We start from the raw sequence: 26,782 nt of genomic DNA on the forward strand, positions 1-26,782 counted from the left end.
GTGAAAAAAACGATCTCTGACATCCTCGTAAATGGATGCTCTCTGGCACTGACCATTTCCGGCCTACACCTCTGTCACGTGTCCTCTCAACCTCTCCTCATAAGACGTTCTCTAATCCAGGAGGCATCCTCAAGGTCGAGGAGCAACACCTCATATTCTGTCTGGGTAGCCTCCAACCTGATGGCACAAATATCAATTTCTCCTGGTTATTCTTCCCCCCCTCTTCTTCAATTCCTCACTCTGGCCCATCACCTCCTCTCGTCTCCTGCGCATCACCTCCCCCGGTGCCCTCTTCCTTCCTTTCTCCCGTGGTCCACTCCGCTCTCCAATCAGATTCCTTCCTCACCAGTCACCCATCTGGCTTCACCTACCCCCCCACCGTTTTAATCTGGTGTCTTCCCCCTTCCTTTCCAGTCCTGAAGAAGGGTCTCGGCTCAAAACATCCATTGGTGCTGTCTGACCTGCTGAGTTCCTCCAGCATTTTGTGTGTGTTACCCGGTGAGTCTCCTCTGCACCCCCTCCACAGCTCTGACTGTCCACTCCATGCCTCTCTTGACCATACCACACCTCTAGCAATGCCAAGCAACTCCAAGCTAGGAGTGGTCCATGGGGCTACCTTGCTTTCTTGAGCTGTGTCTGCCCTCGCCACCAGCCAGTTTATCAACGCTGGTGCTGCTGTCTGCTCCCACACTGAGGTTTATCATGGCGCGAGCAGCCGTGACATCATCCAGCCAGACCACGTTACCTGCGAAACACCCGGGGAGAGGGGGGGAGAGAGAGAGAGAGACAGACAGAGAAACAGAGAGAGAGAGAGAGAGAGATTCAGAAGCAAGACACCACAGCAGCAGCTTCACACCAGCTTCTGTGCCTCTCCCCACCACCCAGCAGACATCGGACCGGTAGGAAGCGGTTGGTTTGGTACAGGATGGGGCACTGGGAATGATGGATGTGCGGACTCAACTGCAATGTTTAAGGAAATTTGAATAGGTACATGGAGGGCTCTGGTCCAGGTGCAGGTTGATGGGACTAACAGTTCAGCACAAACGAGATGGGCTCAAGGTCCTGTTTCTGGACTATAAGATTCAGGAGCAGAATTAGGCCATTTGGCTCATCGACTCTGGTCCACCATTTCATCATGGCTGATCCAATTCCCTCTCAGCCCCAATCTCCTGCCTTCTCTCCATAACCCTTCATGTCCCTACTAATCAAAGATCTATCAATCTCTGCTTTAAATGTATCCAATGACTTGGCCTCCTCAGCCACCTGTGGCAATGAATTCCAGATTCACCACTCTGGGGCTACAGAAATCGCTCTTCATCTTCGTTCTAAATGGACATCCCTCTGGTCTGAGACTCTCCCACCATAGGAATCATCCTCTCCACATCCATTCTCTCAAGGCCTTTCACCATTCCGTAGGTTTCAATGAGAATTCCAGTGAGTACAGACCCAGAGCCATCATATGGCAACTCTTTCTGCGCTGTAGCTCACTATGGCTCTAAGAGGGCTCCTTCTAAATTTTTCACCAGCCAAAGGCACCTCAATGACCCTGATGTGAAGTTATTACTTCACTGTCTCCCAGACAGCACTGACACAACCAGTTGAGCTGACGTTGGCCACGGATGGATTCTGGCCCAGGTCACTTTGCCGCTCACACAAACGTGGTTCCAGGACTGGGTGAGGTGAAAGCAGCTGCGAACGGATCTAATCTGACAGGGCAGAACGCGTCTCCCATGCAGCACCTCTCCTGCAATGCTGCCAACCTTGGCTCCTCTTAGCATCACCCTCTGCCTCTGCAAAAGAGTGCTGGCCCCCCTCGACCTGCGTTGAGAGATGGACGTGCTAGGAAAGGAATAGAGACTACAAGTCTGATATCAAGGACAGGTAGGTTCGGACATTCCTGGGGTGAAGGAACCTGACTACAAATCTGATATTGAGGGTAGCAAAGTGAGGACAGTTCTTCGGATACCGGTCTCTACTATCTGGCTGAACCTCAACCCTTGGGACAAGGGTGCCTTCTACCTCACTGGTATAAGATTATTAAATAGCTCCCTAGTAGAAAACGATGGATTCTTAATGTCACAGTCTACCTTGTTAAGATAAACAGTTATGTTGGAGGGGATTATATTGAACTTGTAGGCAGGCTTCTCCCAGGGGTAGGGCGAGAATGGAACTAGAGGTCATGGCTTAATGGTGAAACGTGAAATATTGACAGGAACATGGGGGGGGGGGGGGGGGGAACTTCTTCACTCAGAGGGTGGTGAGTGTGTGGAACGAGCTACCTGCACAAGTGGTGGATGTGGGTTTGACTGCATCATTTTGGATGGGAATGTTATGAAGGGCTACGGTGCAGACGGGGGTCAACGGAACTAGGCAGAGTAACAGAACTAAATGGGCTGAAGGACCTGTTTCTGTGCTGTATTCCTCTACGATTCTATTCCCATGAGGAGGCACATCCACCCTCTCAAACACCGTTAGAAACCAGGGACTATTCCCCAGTTCTGATGGAAGGACCCTGATGCAGAATGTTGACCGCTTTCTCTTTCAGCAGATAGTCAGCTGGCTGAGCTTTTCCAACATTTCTGCTTTCTGACAGGATTTCAGTAGTTACATCAACATCACTTCTCGTTCTAGAGTGAGAACCTCACTGAACACTCACAAGAAGAGTCGTCAATCCACTCTATGCTGGATGGGGGGTATTCCTTAAAGTAGGCAAATATCTCTTCAGTGCTCATCTCATCGACCCCAATCACGTGGAGAGCTTCCAGGCGTACCTTGGGGATTGCTGCAAGGCACAGGCAGGAGTTAATCACAGCCAACGGACAGGAGAATGGACAAAGATCTACGTGACCATTAACACACATCACAAGGACCTGCTCGTTCTTAACACTGAGCCACACGAGGTGATATTTGGTCAGTTTTGGAGGAATACAGAGATTGAGCCTGGAGAGATTACGGAGACAGGATGGGAAGGAATTTCAATACAATAATGGAAGAATTTCTTTGGAGAAACTGATTGGAAATTTAATTATATAATCACACTATACAAAATGCAAAGATACTGGAAATGCATGACAAAAAAAACAGCTAAACAGAGAGAGAAAAAAAACAACAGAAAATCTGCAGATGCTGGAAATCCGAGCAACACACACAAAATGCTGGAGGAACTCAGCAGGCCAGGCAGCATCTATGGAAAAGAGTACAGTCAACGTTTTAGCCTCGCCTGCTGAGTTCTTCCAGCATTTTGAGTGTGTTGCTTGACTGCACAAAGAAACAGCTTTGAATGCTGACAGTGACATCTGCTACCATGGGAGTTCCACGATAGCCGAGGGGAGGGCACAGAAGTACAGTGGTTACCATAATCCTTCACAGCACCCAGCGACTAGGGTTCAATTCCCACTGCTGTCTATAAGGAGTTTGTACGTTCTCCCTGTGACCATGTGGATTTCCTCCGGGTGCTCTGGTTTCCTCCCACATTCCAAAGATATAGGGGTTAGGATTAGTGAATTGTGGGCATGGGAAGCGTGCAGACACTTGCGGGCTGCCCCCAGCACATCCTCAAACTGCTGGTTGTTGACACAAGCCACACAATTCACGGTATGTTTGGATGTACATGTGACAAATAAAGCAAATCTCTTAATTACTGGTACAGAAGAGAGCAATAGTGAACACTGACACGATGGGCTGAAGTGCCTGTTTCGGTGTGGTGTAACAGGAAGTTAACACTGACACGATGGGCCATACTGCCTGTTTCGGTGTGGTGTAACAGGAGGAATGGTCAACACTGACACGATGGGCCGTACTGCCTGTTTCGGTGTGGTGTAACAGGAGGAATGGTCAACACTGACACGATGGGCCGTACTGCCTGTTTCGGTGTGGTGTAACAGGAGGAATGGTTAACACTGACACGATGGGCCGTACTGCCTGTTTCGGTGTGGTGTAACAGGAAGTTAACACTGACACGATGGGCCGTACTGCCTGTTTCGGTGTGGTGTAACAGGAGGAATGGTTAACACTGACACGATGGGCCGTACTGCCTGTTTCGGTGTGGTGTAACAGGAGGAATAGTTAACACTGACACGATGGGCCGTACTGCCTGTTTCGGTGTGGTGTAACAGGAGGAATGGTTAACACTGACACGATGGGCCGTACTGCCTGTTTCGGTGTGGTGTAACAGGAGGAATGGTTAACACTGACACGATGGGCCGTACTGCCTGTTTCGGTGTGGTGTTACAGGAGGAATGGTCAACACTGACACGATGGGCCGTACTGCCTGTTTCGGTGTGGTGTAACAGGAGGAATGGTCAACACTGACACGATGGGCCGTACTGCCTGTTTCGGTGTGGTGTAACAGGAAGTTAACACTGACACGATGGGCCGTACTGCCTGTTTCGGTGTGGTGTAACAGGAGGAATGGTTAACACTGACATGATGGGCCGTACTGCCTGTTTCGGTGTGGTGTAACAGGAGGAATGGTTAACACTGACACGATGGGCCGTACTGCCTGTTTCGGTGTGGTGTTACAGGAGGAATGGTCAACACTGACACGATGGGCCGTACTGCCTGTTTCGGTGTGGTGTAACAGGAAGTTAACACTGACACGATGGGCCGTACTGCCTGTTTCGGTGTGGTGTAACAGGAGGAATGGTTAACACTGACATGATGGGCCGTACTGCCTGTTTCAGTGTGGTGTAACAGGAAGTTAAACACTGACATGATGGGCCATACTGCCTGTTTTGGTGTGGTGTAACAGGAGGAATGGTTAACACTGACACGATGGGCCGTACTGCCTGTTTCGGTGTGGTGTAACAGGAAGTTAACACTGACACGATGGGCCGTACTGCCTGTTTCGGTGTGGTGTAACAGGAGGAATGGTTAACACTGACACGATGGGCCGTACTGCCTGTTTCGGTGTGGTGTAACAGGAGGAATGGTTAACACTGACACGATGGGCCGTACTGCCTGTTTCGGTGTGGTGTAACAGGAGGAATGGTTAACACTGACACGATGGGCCGTACTGCCTGTTTCGGTGTGGTGTAACAGGAGGAATGGTTAACACTGACACGATGGGCCGTACTGCCTGTTTCGGTGTGGTGTAACAGGAGGAATGGTTAACACTGACACGATGGGCCGTACTGCCTGTTTCGGTGTGGTGTAACAGGAGGAATGGTTAACACTGACACGATGGGCCGTACTGCCTGTTTCGGTGTGGTGTAACAGGAGGAATGGTTAACACTGACACGATGGGCCGTACTGCCTGTTTCGGTGTGGTGTAACAGGAGGAATGGTTAACACTGACACGATGGGCCGTACTGCCTGTTTCGGTGTGGTGTAACAGGAGGAATGGTTAACACTGACACGATGGGCCGTACTGCCTGTTTCGGTGTGGTGTAACAGGAAGTTAACACTGACACGATGGGCCGTACTGCCTGTTTCGGTGTGGTGTAACAGGAGGAATGGTTAACACTGACAGGATGGGCCGTACTGCCTGTTTCGGTGTGGTGTAACAGGAGGAATGGTTAACACTGACACGATGGGCCGTACTGCCTGTTTCGGTGTGGTGTAACAGGAGGAATGGTTAACACTGACACGATGGGCCGTACTGCCTGTTTCGGTGTGGTGTAACAGGAAGTTAACACTGACAGGATGGGCCGTACTGCCTGTTTCGGTGTGGTGTAACAGGAGGAATGGTCAACACTGACACTATGGGCCGTACTGCCTGTTTCGGTGTGGTGTAACAGGAAGTTAACACTGACACGATGGGCCGTACTGCCTGTTTCAGTGTGGTGTAACAGGAGGAATGGTTAACACTGACACGATGGGCCGTACTGCCTGTTTCGGTGTGGTGTAACAGGAGGAATGGTTAACACTGACACGATGGGCCGTACTGCCTGTTTCGGTGTGGTGTAACAGGAAGTTAACACTGACACGATGGGCCGTACTGCCTGTTTCAGTGTGGTGTAACAGGAAGTTAACACTGACACGATGGGCCGTACTGCCTGTTTCGGTGTGGTGTAACAGGAAGTTAACACTGACACGATGGGCCGTACTGCCTGTTTCGGTGTGGTGTAACAGGAGGAATGGTTAACACTGACACGATGGGCCGTACTGCCTGTTTCGGTGTGGTGTAACAGGAAGTTAACACTGACACGATGGGCCGTACTGCCTGTTTCGGTGTGGTGTAACAGGAGGAATGGTTAACACTGACACGATGGGCCGTACTGCCTGTTTCGGTGTGGTGTAACAGGAAGTTAACACTGACACGATGGGCCGTACTGCCTGTTTCGGTGTGGTGTAACAGGAGGAATGGTTAACACTGACAGGATGGGCCGTACTGCCTGTTTCAGTGTGGTGTAACAGGAGGAATGGTTAACACTGACAGGATGGGCCGTACTGCCTGTTTCGGTGTGGTGTAACAGGAAGTTAACACTGACACGATGGGCTGTACTGCCTGTTTCGGTGTGGTGTAACAGGAGGAATGGTTAACACTGACACGATGGGCCGTACTGCCTGTTTCGGTGTGGTGTAACAGGAAGTTAACACTGACACGATGGGCCGTACTGCCTGTTTCGGTGTGGTGTAACAGGAAGTTAACACTGACACGATGGGCCGTACTGCCTGTTTCGGTGTGGTGTAACAGGAGGAATGGTTAACACTGACACGATGGGCCGTACTGCCTGTTTCGGTGTGGTGTAACAGGAGGAATGGTCAACACTGACACGATGGGCCGTACTGCCTGTTTCGGTGTGGTGTAACAGGAGGAATGGTTAACACTGACACGATGGGCCGTACTGCCTGTTTCGGTGTGGTGTAACAGGAGGAATGGTTAACACTGACAGGATGGGCCGTACTGCCTGTTTCAGTGTGGTGTAACAGGAGGAATGGTTAACACTGACACGATGGGCCGTACTGCCTGTTTCGGTGTGGTGTAACAGGAGGAATGGTTAACACTGACACGATGGGCCGTACTGCCTGTTTCGGTGTGGTGTAACAGGAGGAATGGTTAACACTGACAGGATGGGCCGTACTGCCTGTTTCAGTGTGGTGTAACAGGAGGAATGGTTAACACTGACACGATGGGCCGTACTGCCTGTTTCGGTGTGGTGTAACAGGAAGTTAACACTGACACGATGGGCCGTACTGCCTGTTTCGGTGTGGTGTAACAGGAGGAATGGTTAACACTGACACGATGGGCCGTACTGCCTGTTTCAGTGTGGTGTAACAGGAGGAATGGTTAACACTGACACGATGGGCCGTACTGCCTGTTTCGGTGTGGTGTAACAGGAAGTTAACACTGACAGGATGGGCCGTACTGCCTGTTTCGGTGTGGTGTAACAGGAGGAATGGTTAACACTGACACGATGGGCCGTACTGCCTGTTTCGGTGTGGTGTAACAGGAAGTTAACACTGACAGGATGGGCCGTACTGCCTGTTTCGGTGTGGTGTAACAGGAGGAATGGTTAACACTGACACGATGGGCCGTACTGCCTGTTTCGGTGTGGTGTAACAGGAAGTTAACACTGACACGATGGGCCGTACTGCCTGTTTCGGTGTGGTGTAACAGGAGGAATGGTTAACACTGACAGGATGGGCCGTACTGCCTGTTTCGGTGTGGTGTAACAGGAGGAATGGTCAACACTGACACGATGGGCCGTACTGCCTGTTTCGGTGTGGTGTAACAGGAGGAATGGTTAACAAGGAGCATGGCTGTTGTTCCAGCAGAAGGTTAACTTTACGGGTGAATGGCTGGGCCGGCTGGGGATGATCCAGAAGGACGGTGCGGAGGTATTTTATTTTTTAGGACAGGGGTTCCCAACCTGGGGCCCATGGTCCCCCTGGTTAATGGTAAGGCTGCGTGGCGTAAAAAACTTTGGGAAGCCCTGATTTGGATATTCAGCACAGTAACAGGCCCTTCAATCCTAATGAGCCTGCACCACCCAATTCCACCCTCGCGACCAATTAGCTTATTAACCAGTATGCCTTTGGAGTGTGCGAGGGAACAGGAGTGTCCGGTGGAAACCCATGCGGTCACGGGGAGAACGTAAAGACTCCTTACAGACAGCAGCAGGAATTGAACCTGGGTCACTGGCGTTGTAATAGTGTTACACCAACCTGCCACCCCTACCCTTCAGCATTACCACAGGGAGGGCAGAAAGCATGAGAATGAGGAAAGAACAAAATTCATGGAGCATTCATTACAGATCTGACAGACTTCAAGCACTTCACAATTTCTGGACACACAACTTTACCGTCCACCATCACCAGACTGCCCTCTACCAACAGTAACTCACACCAACATTGGTGTTATGGTTGTCTGAGCTACCAATGTCTCTGTGAATGGGAGGCAGGAAAGGGGCTTGTTTTACAGTTGCGTTTCTGTTATTGCGTCGTTGCTGAACACCGTGGACATGCTATGCCGGCGGTGGAATGTGTAGCAACACTAGCCGGCTGCCTCCTGTGTGGCGTTAGATTGTGTGGGTTGTTAATGCAAACAACGCATTTCACTGTTTGTTTCGTTGTACGCTGATAGGTAAATAAATCTAGGAACACAGGCAGATTACTTCAATAAACAAAGCGATGTGTGGAAGGCGATCAGGTCTCAAAAGGGTGCATAGGAAGGTGTTTCTTCCTGGGACCACAGTCTCAGAGTGAAAGATGGTGAGCCTTTGCAATTTTACATCCTGTTGGGCTTTGACAATTGGGTCATTAACTGCATTCCAGTTAAGACGGAGATTTAGGAAGATGAAGGTATGGGAAAAGTACAGGAACTTGACAGGAATTGGAAGATTAACCATGGTCTCAAGTGGCAGAGCAAGCTGGCAAAATAAAATCCTTTTAAAAGGCACTTGGACAGGCCTGAGGGATTAAAATTGGACTTGAAATTGGCTTATGACTGTCACATGTACTGAGACACAGTGCAAAACTTGACCTTGTGCCTGGTGGGATGGCCTTGGAAGAATATGGACCAGACACGGGCACGTAGCAGCAATACACACAAAATTCTGGAGGAAATCAGCAGGTCACGCAGCATCTACAGAAATGAACAAATATTTGATGTTTCAGGCCAAGACCCTTCTTCTAGGCAAAAAGAACTAGTTCAGATGGACATCTTAGTTTGCACAAACAAAATGGGCAAAGGGTCTGTTTCCATGATGTATAACCCTGACGTTTTCTCCTCCTCCTGGGTGACAGGATGACACAATGAAGGATGCTCACATAAACAGAAATTTAATTTGGTAGATGCTTGGACAATGTTGCTATCAAAGTGTGTACGGTATTGTCTTATGCACAATCTGTATACAACAGGCTGCCTAAGACTTGCACGGTACCGTATTTGTCAACGTGGAGCGGAGATCGAGTTTGTAAATCCGGCAGGAGTGAAGGTTGTTGAGAATGGTGAGGGTGAAGCACCACGGGAGGAGTGTCAGGGGCAGGCACACCCAGCCTTGAGACACCAGGCAAAGTCACTAGATTCCAAACAATTGGTTTATTGATCATTACAAAATGTCTCTCTGGTGCTTCCTGTTCCCTTCCCCTTTTCCCAACCATGATTCCGCTCTCCCTGCCCCCTTCCCACTCTCAGTCCACAATAGAGACCCATATCAGAATCAGGTTTATCATCACTCACATATGTCATAAAATCTGTTTTTTCACATCAGCAGTAGTGGAATACATAAAATTACTACAGCACTGTGCAAAAGCCTTAGCTATATATATGTGCCTAAGACCTTTGCATGGTACTGTACATATAAAGTATAATTGAAAGTATTGGGGGATGTCAGAGAGTTTTTTATACACAGATTGGTGGGTGTGTGGAATACCCTGCCAAGGGTGGTGAGTGAGTCAGATACATTAGTTTAAGAAACTCTGAGATAGACACATGGATGACAGAAAACTGGAGGCTATGTGGGAGGGGAAGATGAGATTGGAGAAGTTCACATGAACATACATCTGATTTGATAGATGTTTAGCCAATGTTGCCATCAAAGTCAAAGTAGAATTTATTACCAAATTATACACTGTGTATGACACCATATAATACTCTGAGATTCATTTTCTTGCAGGCATTCACAGGAAAATGAACAAATACAATAGAATCTGGAAAAATCTACTCAAAGACTGACAATGTGCAGAGGACGACAAATTGTGCAGACAACAAAAACACAGCTCATACTGAGAACGTGAATGTCGAGTCCTTGACAGTGAGTCCACAGGCTGTGTAATCAGTTGAGTTGAGGTGAGTGAAGTTACCACACAGGTTCAGGAGACTGACGGTTGTACGGTAATAACTGTTCCTGAACCTGCTGGTGTGGGAGCTAAGGGACTGTTGCCTGAGCTGGCTCGATTTCAACGCCATCCCGAGGTTAATACACATTTTTTAAAGCTTTCTGTTTCAGGCTTTTCAGAACGGAACTACCTTCCCTCAGGACCTCCTTGTCGAGCACCACCTTGCGCTGGGTGACGTTCACCTCCGCCCTGAAGTGGAACCTCCGCGCCCTCTGTTCCTTCCTCTCCACCGCTTCCTGCAAAATCAAACTGACTTCACAGAGAGCTCACAGATTTAACAGCAGCCTGGCCAGCAACAGCTTTGGGCTAGTCATCGATGTTGCAGCGCAGCTTCAGAGATTAGTCTGCTGCAGGGGTGAAGTGCTTAGCCTTACACTGTCAAGGACTAAAGTGTCACAGAATCCCCACCCATCTCACCCTTCCTAGTTTTCCATAGGACAAGACAGAGATGAATTAGGCCATTTGGCCCATCAAGTCTGTTCCACCAATCCATCATGGCTGATTTATTACCCCTCTCAACCCCATCCTCCTGCCTTCTCCCCACCTTTGACGCCCTTATCCTGACTAATCGAGAGCCTATCAGCCTCAGTAGTTACTGGAGGAACTCAGCAGGTCAGGAAACATCTAAGGAGAGAAATAAAGAGTTGACGTTTCAGGCTGAGATGTTTCATTAAGCCTCTGCTTTAAAGAAACCCAAAATTACCTGGTCTCCACAGCCGTCTGTGGCAATGAATTCCACAGATTCAGCACCCTCTGGTTAAAGAAATTCCTCATCTCCATTCTAAATTACCGTTGCTCTATTCTGGCCCTCAACTCCCCCACTATAGGAAACATCCTCTCCACATCCACTCTATCTGTGTCCTCTGGTCCTAGACTCCCCCACTATAGGAAACATCCTCTCCACACCCACTCTATCTGTGTCCTCTGATCCTAGACTCCCCCACTATAGGAAACATCCTCTCCACATCCACTCTATCTGTGTTCTCTGGTCCTAGACTCCCCCACTATAGGAAACATCCTCTCCACATCCACTCTATCTGTGTCCTCTGGTCCTAGACTCCCCCACTATAGGAAACATCCTCTCCATATCCACTCTATCTGTGTCCTCTGGTCCTAGACTCCCCCACTATAGGAAACATCCTCTCCACACCCACTCTATCTGTGTCCTCTGATCCTAGACTCCCCCACTATAGGAAACATCCTCTCCACACCCACTCTATCTGTGTCCTCTGGTCCTAGACTCCCCCAGTATAGGAAACATCCTCTCCACATCCACTCTATCTGTGTCCTCTGATCCTAGGCTCCCCCACTATAGGAAACATCCTCTCCACATCCACTCTATCTGTGTCCTCTGGTCCTAGACTCCCCCACTATAGGAAACATCCTCTCCATATCCACTCTATCTGTGTCCTCTGGTCCTAGACTCCCCCACTATAGGAAACATCCTCTCCACACCCACTCTATCTGTGTCCTCTGATCCTAGACTCCCCCACTATAGGAAACATCCTCTCCACATCCACTCTATCTGTGTTCTCTGGTCCTAGACTCCCCCACTATAGGAAACATCCTCTCCACATCCACTCTATCTGTGTCCTCTGGTCCTAGACTCCCCCAGTATAGGAAACATCCTCTCCACATCCACTCTATCTGTGTCCTCTGATCCTAGGCTCCCCCACTATAGGAAACATCCTCTCCACATCCACTCTATCTGTGTCCTCTGGTCCTAGACTCCCCCACTATAGGAAACATCCTCTCCATATCCACTCTATCTGTGTCCTCTGGTCCTAGACTCCCCCACTATAGGAAACATCCTCTCCACACCCACTCTATCTGTGTCCTCTGATCCTAGACTCCCCCACTATAGGAAACATCCTCTCCACATCCACTCTATCTGTGTTCTCTGGTCCTAGACTCCCCCACTATAGGAAACATCCTCTCCACATCCACTCTATCTGTGTCCTCTGGTCCTAGACTCCCCCAGTATAGGAAACATCCTCTCCACATCCACTCTATCTGTGTCCTCTGATCCTAGGCTCCCCCACTATAGGAAACATCCTCTCCACATCCACTCTATCTGTGTCCTCTGGTCCTAGACTCCCCCACTATAGGAAACATCCTCTCCACATCCACTCTATCTGTGTCCTCTGATCCTAGACTCCCCACTATAGGAAACATCCGTTCCACATCCACTCTATCTGTGTCCTCTGGTCCTAGACTCCCTCACTATAGGAAACATCCTCTCCACATCCACTCTATCTGTGTCCTCTGGTCCTAGACTCTCCCCACTATAGGAAACATCCTCTCCACACCCACTCTATCTGTGTCCTCTGGTTCTAGACTCCCCCACTATAGGAAACATCCTCTCCACATCCACTCTATCTGTGTCCTCTGGTCCTAGACTCCCCCACTATAGGAAACATCCTCTCCACATCCACTCTATCTGTGCCCTCTGATCCTAGACTCCCTCACTATAGGAAACATCCTCTCCACATCCACTCTATCTGTGTCCTCTGGTCCTAGACTCCCCCACTATAGGAAACATCCTCTCCACACCCACTCTATCTGTGTCCTCTGGCCCTCAACTCCCCCACTATAGGAAACATCCTCTCCACATCCACTCTATCTGTGTCCTCTGGTCCTAGACTCCCCCACTATAGGAAACATCCTCTCCACATCCACTCTCTCTAGGCCTTTCAATATTCAATTGATTTCAATGAGATCCTCCCTCATTTTTCTAAACTCCAGCGAGTACGGGCCTAGAGACATCAAACACTCCCTATACGTTAACCTTTCTACTCGCGGGGAAACATCCTCCCAGCTCACTCAGTATGCTCCAAGGACACATCCGCAGAGAGAAGCCAGCCTGTGCCTTAAACAGCCTTTGCACAAGTTTACCAGGAATGTAACACAGTGACCTCAGCCTCAGGGCTGGCCAGTGTCTACGACCAAAGCAAACACTCTCACACAAACAGTTCACCTGATCCAACCCATCGCAGCCACAGATTCATCACGTATACATTGAAACGTACAGTGAAGTGTGTTGCTTGTGTTAATAACCAACATACCCAAGGATTTGCTGGGGCAACCCACAAGTGTTGCCACACATTCTGGTAGCAACGTAGCACGACCAGCGTTCAGCAGAACAACACAAACAACAGAATGAGACAACCCAGGGTCGGCCATCGACCATGCCAACCTCAGCTCCTGACCTCGGGGATCGGTGGTCTCCATCATCAGTGCTTGCCAAACACCCAGGTACAGGGATCGCTGGCCTTTGACCCCTGAACAGTGCAACCTCCGGCTTCCAATCCCCTTCACTTACTGCCCGTGACCTCTGACACCCCTCATCCCTATTCCTAAACCCCAACCCGACTCACCACACTGACCTCAAAACCATCCTCTGACACCCCTCATCCCTATTCCTAAACCCTAACCCGACCTGACTCCCCACATTGACCTCAAAACCATCCCTTCAAACTTAAAAACACAACTAAGTCTGAACCACGAGCTCGACGGACGTCACAGCTCAGTGCCATCTGACATCACCTAATGCTCTCATCCACATTACAGACAAAAGGCCTTTAATCGCCACCACCAGCTACCCATAGTCATCAAAGCCCATCGTTCAAACTCCGCCTGCCAGGTTGGTGAACCATTCACCGAGCTCCCAAAGGGTGAATGAGGTTCTACCTTTGATGTGACGTCAATGCCGGTGATGAACGTTCCAGCCTTGTTTTCGTAACGCCTGCTCGTGTCCTAGGGAAACAAGAAGATTGCACCACGTCACTAAAGTGGAGAGGCGGAAGCTGACGGAAGTTTATAAGACTATTTATTTGTTTAACAATACAGTGCAGAGTTGGCCCTCCTGGCCCTTCAACAACTGTAACCCACTGAAGGGACAATTTACCATGACCAACTACCCTACCCGGTACTGAGAGGGGTAACTGGAGCACCCGGAGAACACCCACACATTCCACAGGGAGGCGGAGAGTGACTCCTTACAGAGGATGCCTGGACTGAACTCTGAACCCGAGGGCCCGAGCTGTAACGCCGTCATCATAAAACCTACACTACCGCACACCGGATTACAAAAGGCATAGAGAGAGTACGCACACAGGGTTGAAACGTCTAATACTAGAGGGCATGCTTTGAAGGTGAGGGGTTCATTTCAAAGCAGATGTGAGGAACAGTTGTGTTTTTTTTACAGAGAGAGTAGTGGGTGCCTGGAATGCGCTCCCTGGGGTGGTGGTCGAAGCTTTTAAGAGACGTTTAGAATGTGAGGAACATGGAAGGGTATGGATATTGTGTAGGAAGGGGGATTGGCCATTTGATTAATGATTTAATTGGCTCAGCATAACGTTGTGGGCCGAAGGGCTTGTTCTGTGCCGTACTGGTCTAGGACTGGCAAAGCAATGCCATGGTAAGTTACGACTGGAATTGGTTTATTATTGTCACATTTACCAAGGTCGAGTGAAAAGCTTCTTCATACAGATCAGATCACTACACAGTGCACAGAGGTAGGACAAGGTCAAAGCGTAACACACACAACCATCGCCTTTACAAACGGCAAAGGAATAAGGTGGAACAGCACAGACACGATGCAAGGTAAAAACGAGGTAGATTGAGAGCTCAGGAATCCGACACATTATACTGGGAAACCATTCAATGGTCTTCTAGCAGCAGGCTAGACTCTGTCACTGAGGCTGGTGCGACATGCTTTCAGGTTTTTTTACTTCTTTTTTCCAATGGAGAGGGAGAAGAGAGAATTAACAGTGCGTCTTCTAATGCATTCTCCAATGGTGGTGACTCCCCCCCGGCGTACTGACTCTCCACAGGGTACGTCCCCCCGGGAACAGCTCCCCAGCATACCAACTCCCCCCTGGGGAACAGCCCCTGCAGCGTACCGACTCTCCCCGGGATCCGGTCTCAATGTTGAAGATGTAAGGTGCTGAAGGAAGTTGCAGTGCCTGGGTTAGTCACTCTACACGGAACAGAATGAGTTGGCTAGCCAACAATAACAGCTTCGTCTTCTCACTTCTATTTATAGAACTTCTTTCAGAGCTTGTCACTTCAAAGTGTACTATCAAGTGAGTTATTGAGGCATTGTATCAGAATCAATCACAGCTGTACAGAACCGGCTTTGAAGCATGTAAACTCTCTCATCTGCAAACTACAAGCAGCTTGTAGAACTTTCTCACTCTGCCTGCACAGCAGTTATCTACCAAGTCCGGAAACAGGATATGGGCAGAACAGCAGAAACAGCAAAAGGTAGAAAACGTAGAGATTTAAGAATGAAAACAAACGACAGTGGATTCTGGTTAATCCGGACAAATTGGGACCAGAACATCTTGGCAAATTGAAGCAGCTGTCCCAATTAGCCAAAGTTTCATGGAAATAGACAAGCTACCATTTAACTGAGTAACAAATTATGTATTTAGATGAGAAACAGAACAAACTAGAACACCAGCAATAATACCACAGCACTATAAAACTTTGGACTGCAGGGTGAGGCACATCTACAGGTCACCCTTGGGCAAGGTGAAGCACCTGCCCCCAATCAGGGTCACGTGAAGCCATGGGAGCTGGTGGTGGATGGTCGTATGAGCAGCCGGTGCAGATCACAAGTCCCAGATTTGTGACCACTGACACCAGGCAAACAATCTCTGACAAGTATTGACAATTGCTGGGGTCACCTGTCCTGTAAAGACACTCCCCAGAAGAAGACAATGGCAAATCACTTCTGTGGAAAATTTTGCCAAGTACAATCGTGGTCATGGAAAACCACGATCACCCACGTCATACAATACGGCACACACGATGATTTTGACAATGACTATAAAATTCGGTATTAGTTCCTATAAGTTACTAACTGAGGCTACGTCCACACTACGCCGGATAAATCCATAACTGAAGCTTTTTCTCTTCGTTTTGACCCTTTGTCCACACGAAAATGGCGTTTTCATCCCCCGAAACCTGAGCTTTTCAGAAACGCTTTCCAGGGCGGTTATTTTTGAAAACGTTGCTCGGGCAGATCAGTGTGGATGGGGTAACTGGAGAAATCTGAAAACGCTGTCAGACGGCAGCACGCTATTTCATTGTTTTCTTGAACGCACCCTAACAATTTCAGAACAGACGGCAATGAGACTGAAGCCAGAAGAGTTAGAAATACACTCAATATTTGACCCATAACTTACTGAATAAATAAGTATACTCTCTTTGCCCTGTTTTCTGTCCTTGCTTGTATGAAGGTGGTTTACCTACTTATGCAAGTACTTCTCGGACAATAGATGTGTAACAGCCTAATGTAACATTGTATGGAAATACAAGATAACACTGATGCAGACATGTTTTATACATTTAACAAGGGGCTTTATTAATGCAACAGAGTTAGTCAGTTTTTCAATGTTCATCGTCGGCCGGATCAATCTGTCCGTGAACTCCCTGTTGGTTGCCTCCATATGCTTCAGTATTTGTTTTTTTAAAAAAACTTTTAAATCCCACTGCATGAGAGCCAACAGCTGCCCGTCGTTTAAGTTTTTCTAGTCTGCAACTGAACAAACACACACCAGTTTTCACGAGAGTCGACACCAAACATGTCGCTTGTTTTTGGTAGATGTGTCCTGTGCATGCGCAGTAGGAGGAGATTCGCCAAAATCTTCATTTCAATGTAGATGGAGATATTTTAGTGTGGACGCCTATCGTTTTTACGCAAAACCGGCGTTTTCAAAATTATCCGGTCTAGTGTGGCTGTAGCCTGAGGAATTCCTTCAGTGCACGCTGCCTTGTGTCATTTGGTTGACAGTAACTGAACAAAGCCAGCAAAAACACCTAGAACACATAATGAACTACCTTCAAAGATATCAACAACTGCATCCTTCAAATTTTCATTCTCAAGAATCTTCAAGATGATTGTCTATTCATCCTCCCTACTAATCTTTCTCCTAGTACTTATCCCTGCAAGCAGCCAAAGTCACACACCTGCCCATCCAGCACCTCCCTCACCTCCATTCAAGGACCCACACAGTCCTTCCAGGTGAAACAACACTTCACTTGTGAACCTGCTGGGGCCGTTCATTGTGTCCGGTGCTCCTGATGTGGCCTCCTCTACATTGGTGAGACCCGTCGTAAATTGGGGGACCACTTCGTCGAGCATCTCCGCTCCATCCGCCTAAAGCTGAACTTCTTGGTGGTCAAAAATTTCAATTTCGTCCCATTCCCGTTCCGACAGGTCAGTCCACGGTCTCCTCTTGAGTCACAATGAAGCCACCCTCAGGATGGAGGAGCAACACCTTGTATTCCATCTGGGTCGCCTCCAAACTGACAGCATGAATATTAATTTCTCCTTCCGGTAAAAAAAAGTCCCCCCCCCCCCCACCTTCTTCTATTCCCTACTCTGGCCTCTTACCTCTACTCACTCGCCTATCACCCCCCCCAACCCCGTGCTTCCCTTTCTCCTATGGTCCTCTCTCCTCTCCTATCAGATTCCTCCCTCTCCAGCCCTTTACCTTTCCCACAAACCTGGCTTCACCTGTCACCTTCTCGCTGTCCTCCTTCCCCCTCCCTGACCTTTTTATTCTGGCATCTTTCCCTTTCCTTCTCAGTCCTGAAGAAGGGTCTCAGACCAAAATGTCAACTGTTTATTCCTCTCTACAGCTGCTACCTGACCTGCTGAGTTCCTCCAGCAATTAGAGTTGCTCTGGGTTTCCAGCGTCTGCAGAATCTCGTGTTTATTATTTTCTCAATTAGTTTTTGTTCTTTAAGAGATCTTCCAAATAAGCAGCTGCCCCGATTAGCTAAGGGCCAAATAACTGGAATCCACTGCATTTTAAAATTTAGAATTTATGACAGGAAAAGGTCCTTCAGGATTGAGATAGTTTAATGTCATTTACAGTAAACAATGAGAACAAAATAATTGTTACTCTGAATCTGATGCAACACAATAAAAACATAAGATAGCTTCTCTACAGATTGATTGTATGTCCATAAAGTGACGCCAGGCACAGGAGTGTCTGTACATAAGGTGACTGACAGGAAATGTTAAAGGAGTGGTGACTGGGGGTGTGGAGGGGTGGGTCAGTGGATGGAAGGGTTGATCAGCCTCACTGCTTGGGGAAAGTAACAGTTTTTGAGTCTGGTGGTCCTGACGTGGATTCTACATAGCCTCCTCCCTGATGGGTGTGGGACAAACAGCGCACTGGGTGGGTGGGATCTTTCAATAGACAATAGACACAGAAGTAGACCATTCGGCCCTTCGAGCCTGCACCGCCATTCTGAGATCATGGCTGATCATCTACTATCAATACCCGGTTCCTGCCTTGTCCCCACATCCCTTAATTCCCCTATCCATAAGATACCTATCTAGCTCCTTCTTGAAAGCATCCAGAGAATTGGCCTCCACTGCCTTCCGAGGCAGTGCATTCCAGACCCCCACAACTCTCTGGGAGAAGAAGTTTTTCCTTAACTCTGTCCTAAATGACCTACCCCTTATTCTCAAACCATGCCCTCTGGTACTGGACTCTCCCAGCATCTGGAACATATTTCCTGCCTCTATCTTGTCCAATCCCTTAATAATCTTATATGTTGCAATCAGATCCCCTCTCAATCTCCGCAATTCCAGCGTGTACAAGCCCAGTCTCTCTAACCTCTCTGCGGAATTAACATGATGTTATTCATGATTTTCATGAATATTCATGAAAATTCATGATGTTACTGGCCCTTGTCCAGCACCTTTCTGTATATATGTCATTGATGGTGAGCAGGCGGGTACCGGAGATGCGTTGGGCAGTTCTGACCACCTGCTGAAGAGCCTGTCTGCTGCTGTACAACCCAGAATGCCAACCCGAATTAACTCCATCTTCCTGCACCCGGTGTGTATCTCCATCCTTAGCAAATGTAGGAGGATGCCTGCATTCCCTTTAAACATCGCTCCCACATCTCCATCCAACTTTCCCCAAACAGTGCATTCCTCGCATCCAGCACAAAACATTGCTTTAAAACGCTTCCACTCCCACGTATCTCTGCTAGAACCGTACATTTCCACTTTGGGGAGAAAGACTCGCGTCTTCCCGATCCTGCAACTGCTGCTGGCTCTGTTGTTTGTCTATATTAATAATGTAGGTGGTAAACTAGATCTACAAACTGAAAGCTTTGAAGATTAGATTAGCTTACTTGCCACACGGACATCGAAACCTGCGATGGAACATGTCGCTGGTGTGAACGACCAGTCCAGGGATGTGTGGGGCAAATGCCACCACTCCTGGCAGGCCTATAATTGCCCATTCCTAACTCTGTGTCCGACAGTCCCGAGCTTGTCCGTGTCCCGTTAAGGCTGATGTTCTCCACAGAGCCTCCCAGCCGCTCTCGTTTGGTGAGACTGGCTGACAGGCAATCTGCGCACCAGAGGCTCCCTCATTCACCTCAGCACCGACAACCAGGCGCTCCCTCGCCTCCCCGTTACCCGGCGGCAGGGCGCTCCCTCGCCTCCCCGTTACCCGGCGGCAGGGCGCTCCCTCGCCTCCCCGTTACCCGCCACCAGGGCGCTCCCTCGCCTCCCCGTTACCCGGCGGCAGGGCGCTCCCTCGCCTCCCCGTTACCCGCCACCAGGGCGCTCCCTCGCCTCCCCGTTACCCTGCGGCAGGGCGCTCCCTCGCCTCCCCGTTACCCGCCACCAGGGCGCTCCCTCGCCTCCCCGTTACCCGCCACCAGGGCGCTCCCTCGCCTCCCTGTTACCCGCCACCAGGGCGCTCCCTCGCCTCCCCATTACCAGGGCGCTCCCTCGCCTCCCCGCCACCAGGGCGCTCCCTCGCCTCCCCGCCACCAGGGCGCTCCCTCGCCTCCCCGTTACCCGCCACCAGGGCGCTCCCTCGCCTCCCCGTTACCCGCCACCAGGGCGCCCCCTCGCCTCCCCGCCACCAGGGCGCTCCCTCGCCTCCCCATTACCAGGGCGCTCCCTCGCCTCCTCATTACCAGGGCGCTCCCTCGCCTCCTCATTACCAGGGCGCTCCCTCGCCTCCTCATTACCAGGGCGCTCCCTCGCCTCCCCGTTACCCGCCACCAGGGCGCCCCCTCGCCTCCCCGCCACCAGGGCGCTCCCTCGCCTCCCCACCACCAGGGCGCTCCCTCGCCTCCTCATTACCAGGGCGCTCCCTCGCCTCCCCGTTACCCTGCGGCAGGGCGCTCCCTCGCCTCCCCGTTACCCGGCGGCAGGGCGCTCCCTCGCCTCCCCGTTACCCGGCGGCAGGGCGCTCCCTCGCCTCCCCGTTACCCTGCGGCAGGGCGCTCCCTCGCCTCCCCGTTACCCGGCGGCAGGGCGCTCCCTCAGTGCTGCCCTGCGCCCGGCTCCACACAGTTCCACTGACACCGGAGCGGCAAAGCCCCCGACCCCTCCACCCCGGCCACACACTCACCGGGAGCAGATCCTTCAGGGAGCGCCGCACCGAGATGGAGCCCAACTTGTCGGCCTCGGGCTCTATCTCTCCCTCCTCCACCTCCATCGGCTCCTCCTCCCGCCCCCGCTCCGACTCGGGCTCCGAGGCCGAGCCGTGCTCCCCGGGCTCCGGGTCCGGGTCCGAGACCGAGCCCGTATCGCCGGCCTCGGTCTCCACTCTGGCCCGCAGGCCGCGAACCGCCGCCATCCCGCCAACGAGGAGGAGCGCGGGCGGCAAGAGGAGCCTCGGAGCCCCGCCGCCACCGCCGGAGGACCAGCCGCCGACAACGACAGCAGGTCACTGACAAGAGGCAACCTGCCGCCTCCAAGCGCAACAGAGGAACCACATCGCCCCCTGGTGGGCCTGGGGAGTCACTGTTGATACAACCGCCGATAAAAGGTGTGAAAGATGTGCCTGAGTGGGAGAGTGTCGATGTGAAATTAATGACATAAGACCATAAAATATTGAAAAAGTATTAGGTAATTCAGCCCATCAAATCTGCTCTGCCATTCCATCATTTATTATCCCTCTTAACCCCATTTTCCTGCCTCCCCCCCCCCCGTAACCTTTCACACCCTAATCAAGACCTATCAAACTCTCCTTTAAATATACTCAATGACGGTTCTACGGATGTCTGTGGCAATAAATTACATAGATTCACTATCCTTTGACTAAAGAAATTTGTCCTCTGTTCTAAAGTGATGTCCTTCTTTTCTGAGGCTGTGCCCTCTGATCCTAGACTCACCCACTATAGAAAACATCCTCTCCATGTCCACTCTGTATTGGCCTTTCAATGTTCAGTAGGTTTCAATGAGATCCCACTTCATCCTTTTAAGCTCAGTACAGGCCCAGAGCCATCACCCTCTCATTCCCAGAATCATTCTCATGAACCTGCTTTGGACTCTCTCCAATACCAACACATCCTTTTTTCAATATGGGCCCAACACTGCTCACATATTCCTAGTGCAGTCTGATCAATCATTACATCCTGCCTCTCGAAACGAAGGCATTTGCCTTCCTTATCACCAAATGAACCTGCAGCTTAACCTTTCCACTTAGAACTTTTGGTGTTCCCGATTCAGAAACAGTCTACACTCCTATTCATTGTACCAAAGTTCCCAATACTATATTCCATCTGCCACTCCCAATCGGTCCAAATCCTCCTGCAGTCTCAGCACTACCTGCCCCATGCATCTCTTCTGCAAACTTGGCCACGTGGCTTGTACAGAATCTCCTGAGGATGTTCAACAGGTCAAGTAGCATCTGTGGGGGTAGAGACAGGTCAGTGCCTCACAGACACTGCAAGACTCACTGAGTATCACCAACACTCGCTTATCTGGAATTGCAGAATCTGAGATATACAACCTTTAGAAAATAGAATATGATTTTGTAAAAAGAAGTTGTTAGTAGCAGCCTCCAGCCCAGATACCCTGACTCAGGTTGAAGCAAAGCCCACTTCGAACTGAAGTGATTCACTTTGGAAGGTTAAACTTGATAGAGCAATTCAGCAAGATTCTTGACAGTGTGGAGGAATGGGGCTCACGTCCACTCATCCCTCAAAATTGCTGCACAAGTTGATAGGCTGCTTGAGAATGCGTTTGGTGTGTTGCTCTTCATTAGACAGGGGATTGAGTTCAAGAGCCACGAGGTAAAATTACAGCTCTATAAAATCCCGGTTCGACCACATTTGGAACTTTGTGTTCAGTTCTGGTCACCTCATCTTAGAAAGGACGTGAGAGGTGACTTTTTAAAGATGTACGAGATTAAAAGAGGCATGGATCGAGTAGACAGCCAGAGACTTTTTTCCGGGGTGGAAATGGCTGACACCAGGGGCTACTTTACGCAGTTTGGAGGAAAGTTTAGGGGGGAATGTCAGAGGGTAGATTGTTTTTTACAGAGTGCTTTAAATTCAGAAGCTCAAAGTTCAAAGTTGAAAATTAATTTATTATCAAAGTACGTTACCATATTCTACCTTAAGATTCATTTTCTTGCAGGCATTAACAGGGAAAACAAATACGAGAGAATTTTACCAAAAAAAACCCTACACATAAACAAAGACTGACAAACAACTGATGTGCAAAAGAAGACAAACTACAAATAAAAATGATACTGTTGTAAAGAGTTTTTGGAAGTGAATCTTTAGTTTGTGGTAAAGGTGAGTGAAGACATCCACACCTGGTTCAGGGAGCTGATGGTTGGTGTTTCCACACCAGGCCCTGATGAAACCAGTCCGGGTACTCTCCACTGTGCATCTGTAGAAGTTCGTCACAGTTTTTGATGACATGCCGGATCTACATGAACTTCTAAGAAAGTAGAGGCGCTTCCAAGCTTTCTTTCCAATGGCAGTTACGTGCAGTTGAAGACAGACCCTCTGCAGCAAGGTATTTAAAGTTACTGACCCGCTCTGGTCAGGGAGCAGTTCTTTGGTTTTGCAGCAGAGGGCAGTATACGCCCGGGACTCTGCACGCAGGACTCACTCCGAGGGGCAGGCACACCAGCCCAGCGAGCGTCTCTACACCTCCGTACCCCGAGGTTCCCGTATTCCTGCCCTGCGGAAGGTCAATGCAGACCTGACCTACATACTGGTCAGTTCCGAGCTGACCCACAGCATACTGTCAGCAGCAGATAACCACTGACCGGTGTCTGTGCTTCGCAAAGACATTGTCGTCACGGAAACAGGCCCCTTGGCCCTACCTGTCCATGCTGACCAAGGAGTCTGCCTCAAGTCGTCATATTTCCCTGTTAGTCCTCTTGCCTCTGAACCTTTCCTATCATCAGGGACCCCACCGTCCAGGACATGCTCTCTCTCACATCCATCATCAGGGACCCCACCGTCCAGGACATGCTCTCTCTCACATCCATCATCAGAGACCCCACCATCCAGGACATGCTCTCTTCTCACATCCATTACACGTTCTCTCTCACATCCATCATCAGGGACCCCACTGTCCAGGACATGCTCTCTCTCACATCCATCATCAGGGACCCCACCGTCCAGGACATGCTCTCACTCACATCCATCATCAGAGACCCCACCGTCCAGGACATGCTCTCACTCACATCCATCATCAGGGACCCCACCGTCCAGGACATGCTCTCTCTCACATCCATCATCAGAGACCCCACCGTCCAGGACATGCTCTCTCTCACATCCATCATCAGGGACCCCACCGTCCAGGACATGCTCTCTTCTCACATCCATTACACGTTCTCTCTCACATCCATCATCAGGGACCCCACTGTCCAGGACATGCTCTCACTCACATCCATCATCAGGGACCCCACCGTCCAGGACATGCTCTCTTCTCACATCCATTACACGTTCTCTCTCACATCCATCATCAGGGACCCCACTGTCCAGGACATGCTCTCACTCACATCCATCATCAGGGACCCCACCGTCCAGGACATGCTCTCTTCTCACATCCATTACACGTTCTCTCTCACATCCATCATCAGGGACCCCACCGTCCAGGACATGCTCTCTCTCACGTCCATCATCAGGGACCCCACCGTCCAGGACATGCTCTCTCTCACATCCATTACACGTTCTCTCTCACATCCATCATCAGGGACCCCACCGTCCAGGACATGCTCTCTCTCACATCCATCATCAGGGACCCCACCGTCCAGGACATGCTCTCTCTCACATCCATTACACGTTCTCTCTCACGTCCATCATCAGGGACCCCACCGTCCAGGACATGCTCTCTCTCACATCCATTACACGTTCTCTCTCACGTCCATCATCAGGGATCCCACCGTCCAGGACATGCTCTCTCTCACATCCATTGCACGCTCTCTCTCACGTCCATCATCAGGGACCCCACCGTCCAGGACATGCTCTCTCTCACATCCATCATCAGAGACCCCACCGTCCAGGACATGCTCTCTCTCACATCCATTACACGTTCTCTCTCACGTCCATCATCAGGGACCCCACCGTCCAGGACATGCTCTCACTCACATCCATCATCAGAGACCCCACCGTCCAGGACATGCTCTCTCTCACGTCCATCATCAGGGACCCCACCGTCCAGGACATGCTCTCACTCACATCCATCATCAGAGACCCCACCGTCCAGGACATGCTCTCTCTCACGTCCATCATCAGGGACCCCACCGTCCAGGACATGCTCTCTCTCACGTCCATCATCAGGGACCCCACCGTCCAGGACATGCTCTCACTCACATCCATCATCAGAGACCCCACCGTCCAGGACATGCTCTCTCTCACGTCCATCATCAGGGACCCCACCGTCCAGGACATGCTCTCACTCACATCCATCATCAGAGACCCCACCGTCCAGGACATGCTCTCTCTCACGTCCATCATCAGGGACCCCACCGTCCAGGACATGCTCTCACTCACATCCATCATCAGAGACCCCACCGTCCAGGACATGCTCTCTCTCACATCCATCATCAGAGACCCCACCGTCCAGGACATGCTCTCTCTCACATCCATCATCAGGGACCCCACCGTCCAGGACATGCTCTCTCTCACATCCATCATCAGAGACCCCACCGTCCAGGACATGCTCTCTCTCACATCCATCATCAGGGACCCCACCGTCCAGGACATGCTCTCACTCACATCCATCATCAGGGACCCCACCGTCCAGGACATGCTCTCTTCTCACATCCATTACACGTTCTCTCTCACATCCATCATCAGGGACCCCACTGTCCAGGACATGCTCTCTCTCACATCCATCATCAGGGACCCCACCGTCCAGGACATGCTCTCTCTCACATCCATCATCAGGGACCCCACCGTCCAGGACATGCTCTCACTCACATCCATCATCAGGGACCCCACCGTCCAGGACATGCTCTCACTCACATCCATCATCAGGGACCCCACCGTCCAGGACATGCTCTCTTCTCACATCCATTACACGTTCTCTCTCACATCCATCATCAGGGACCCCACTGTCCAGGACATGCTCTCTCTCACATCCATCATCAGGGACCCCACCGTCCAGGACATGCTCTCTCTCACATCCATCATCAGGGACCCCACCGTCCAGGACATGCTCTCACTCACATCCATCATCAGGGACCCCACCGTCCAGGACATGCTCTCTTCTCACATCCATTACACGTTCTCTCTCACATCCATCATCAGGGACCCCACTGTCCAGGACATGCTCTCTCTCACATCCATCATCAGGGACCCCACCGTCCAGGACATGCTCTCTCTCACATCCATCATCAGAGACCCCAACGTCCAGGACATGCTCTCTTCTCACATCCATCATCAGAGACCCCACCGTCCAGGACATGCTCTCTCTCACATCCATCATCAGAGACCCCAACGTCCAGGACATGCTCTCTTCTCACATCCATTACACGTTCTCTCTCACATCCATCATCAGGGACCCCACCGTCCAGGACATGCTCTCTCTCACATCCATCATCAGAGACCCCACCGTCCAGGACATGCTCTCTCTCACATCCATCATCAGAGACCCCACCGTCCAGGACATGCTCTCTTCTCACATCCATTACACGTTCTCTCTCACATCCATCATCAGGGACCCCACCGTCCAGGACATGCTCTCTCTCACATCCATCATCAGAGACCCCACCGTCCAGGACATGCTCTCTCTCACATCCATCATCAGAGACCCCACCGTCCAGGACATGCTCTCTTCTCACATCCATTACACGTTCTCTCTCACATCCATCATCAGGGACCCCACCGTCCAGGACATGCTCTCTCTCACGTCCATCATCAGAGACCCCACTGTCCAGGACATGCTCTCTCTCACATCCATCATCAGGGACCCCACCGTCCAGGACATGCTCTCTCTCACATCCATCATCAGGGACCCCACCGTCCAGGACATGCTCTCTCTCACATCCATCATCAGGGACCCCACCGTCCAGGACATGCCCTCTCTCACATCCATCATCAGAGACCCCACCGTCCAGGACATGCTCTCTCTCACATCCATCATCAGGGACCCCACCGTCCAGGACATGCTCTCTCTCACATCCATTACACGTTCTCTCTCACATCCATCATCAGAGACCCCACCGTCCAGGACATGCTCTCTCTCACA

General features: G+C 50.5%; 1 protein-coding gene across 3 annotated transcripts in view; it reads right to left on the bottom strand.

Annotated features, from left to right (window-relative positions):
- ncbp3 (nuclear cap binding subunit 3) overlaps positions 1 to 21,009 on the bottom strand; it is a 47,922-nt gene extending 26,913 nt beyond the window's left edge. Inside the window, exons 1-5 of one of the 3 annotated variants that reach the window (XM_073053007.1) lie at positions 20,691 to 21,009; positions 13,975 to 14,040; positions 10,415 to 10,520; positions 2,657 to 2,782; positions 617 to 745 (exon numbers count right to left, since the gene is read on the bottom strand). In XM_073053007.1, the coding sequence (XP_072909108.1) occupies positions 617 to 745; positions 2,657 to 2,782; positions 10,415 to 10,520; positions 13,975 to 14,040; positions 20,691 to 20,918 (655 nt within the window). In that variant the 5' untranslated portion in view covers positions 20,919 to 21,009. The remainder of the gene's footprint in view (positions 1 to 616; positions 746 to 2,656; positions 2,783 to 10,414; positions 10,521 to 13,974; positions 14,041 to 20,690) is intronic. The other 2 variants (XM_073053008.1, XM_073053010.1) reach the window with 2 other exon arrangements.
- Positions 21,010 to 26,782: the final 5,773 nt, after the last annotated feature.

Source organism: Hemitrygon akajei, chromosome 8, assembly GCF_048418815.1.
Source record: "Hemitrygon akajei chromosome 8, sHemAka1.3, whole genome shotgun sequence".
Taxonomy (NCBI): domain Eukaryota; kingdom Metazoa; phylum Chordata; class Chondrichthyes; order Myliobatiformes; family Dasyatidae; genus Hemitrygon; species Hemitrygon akajei.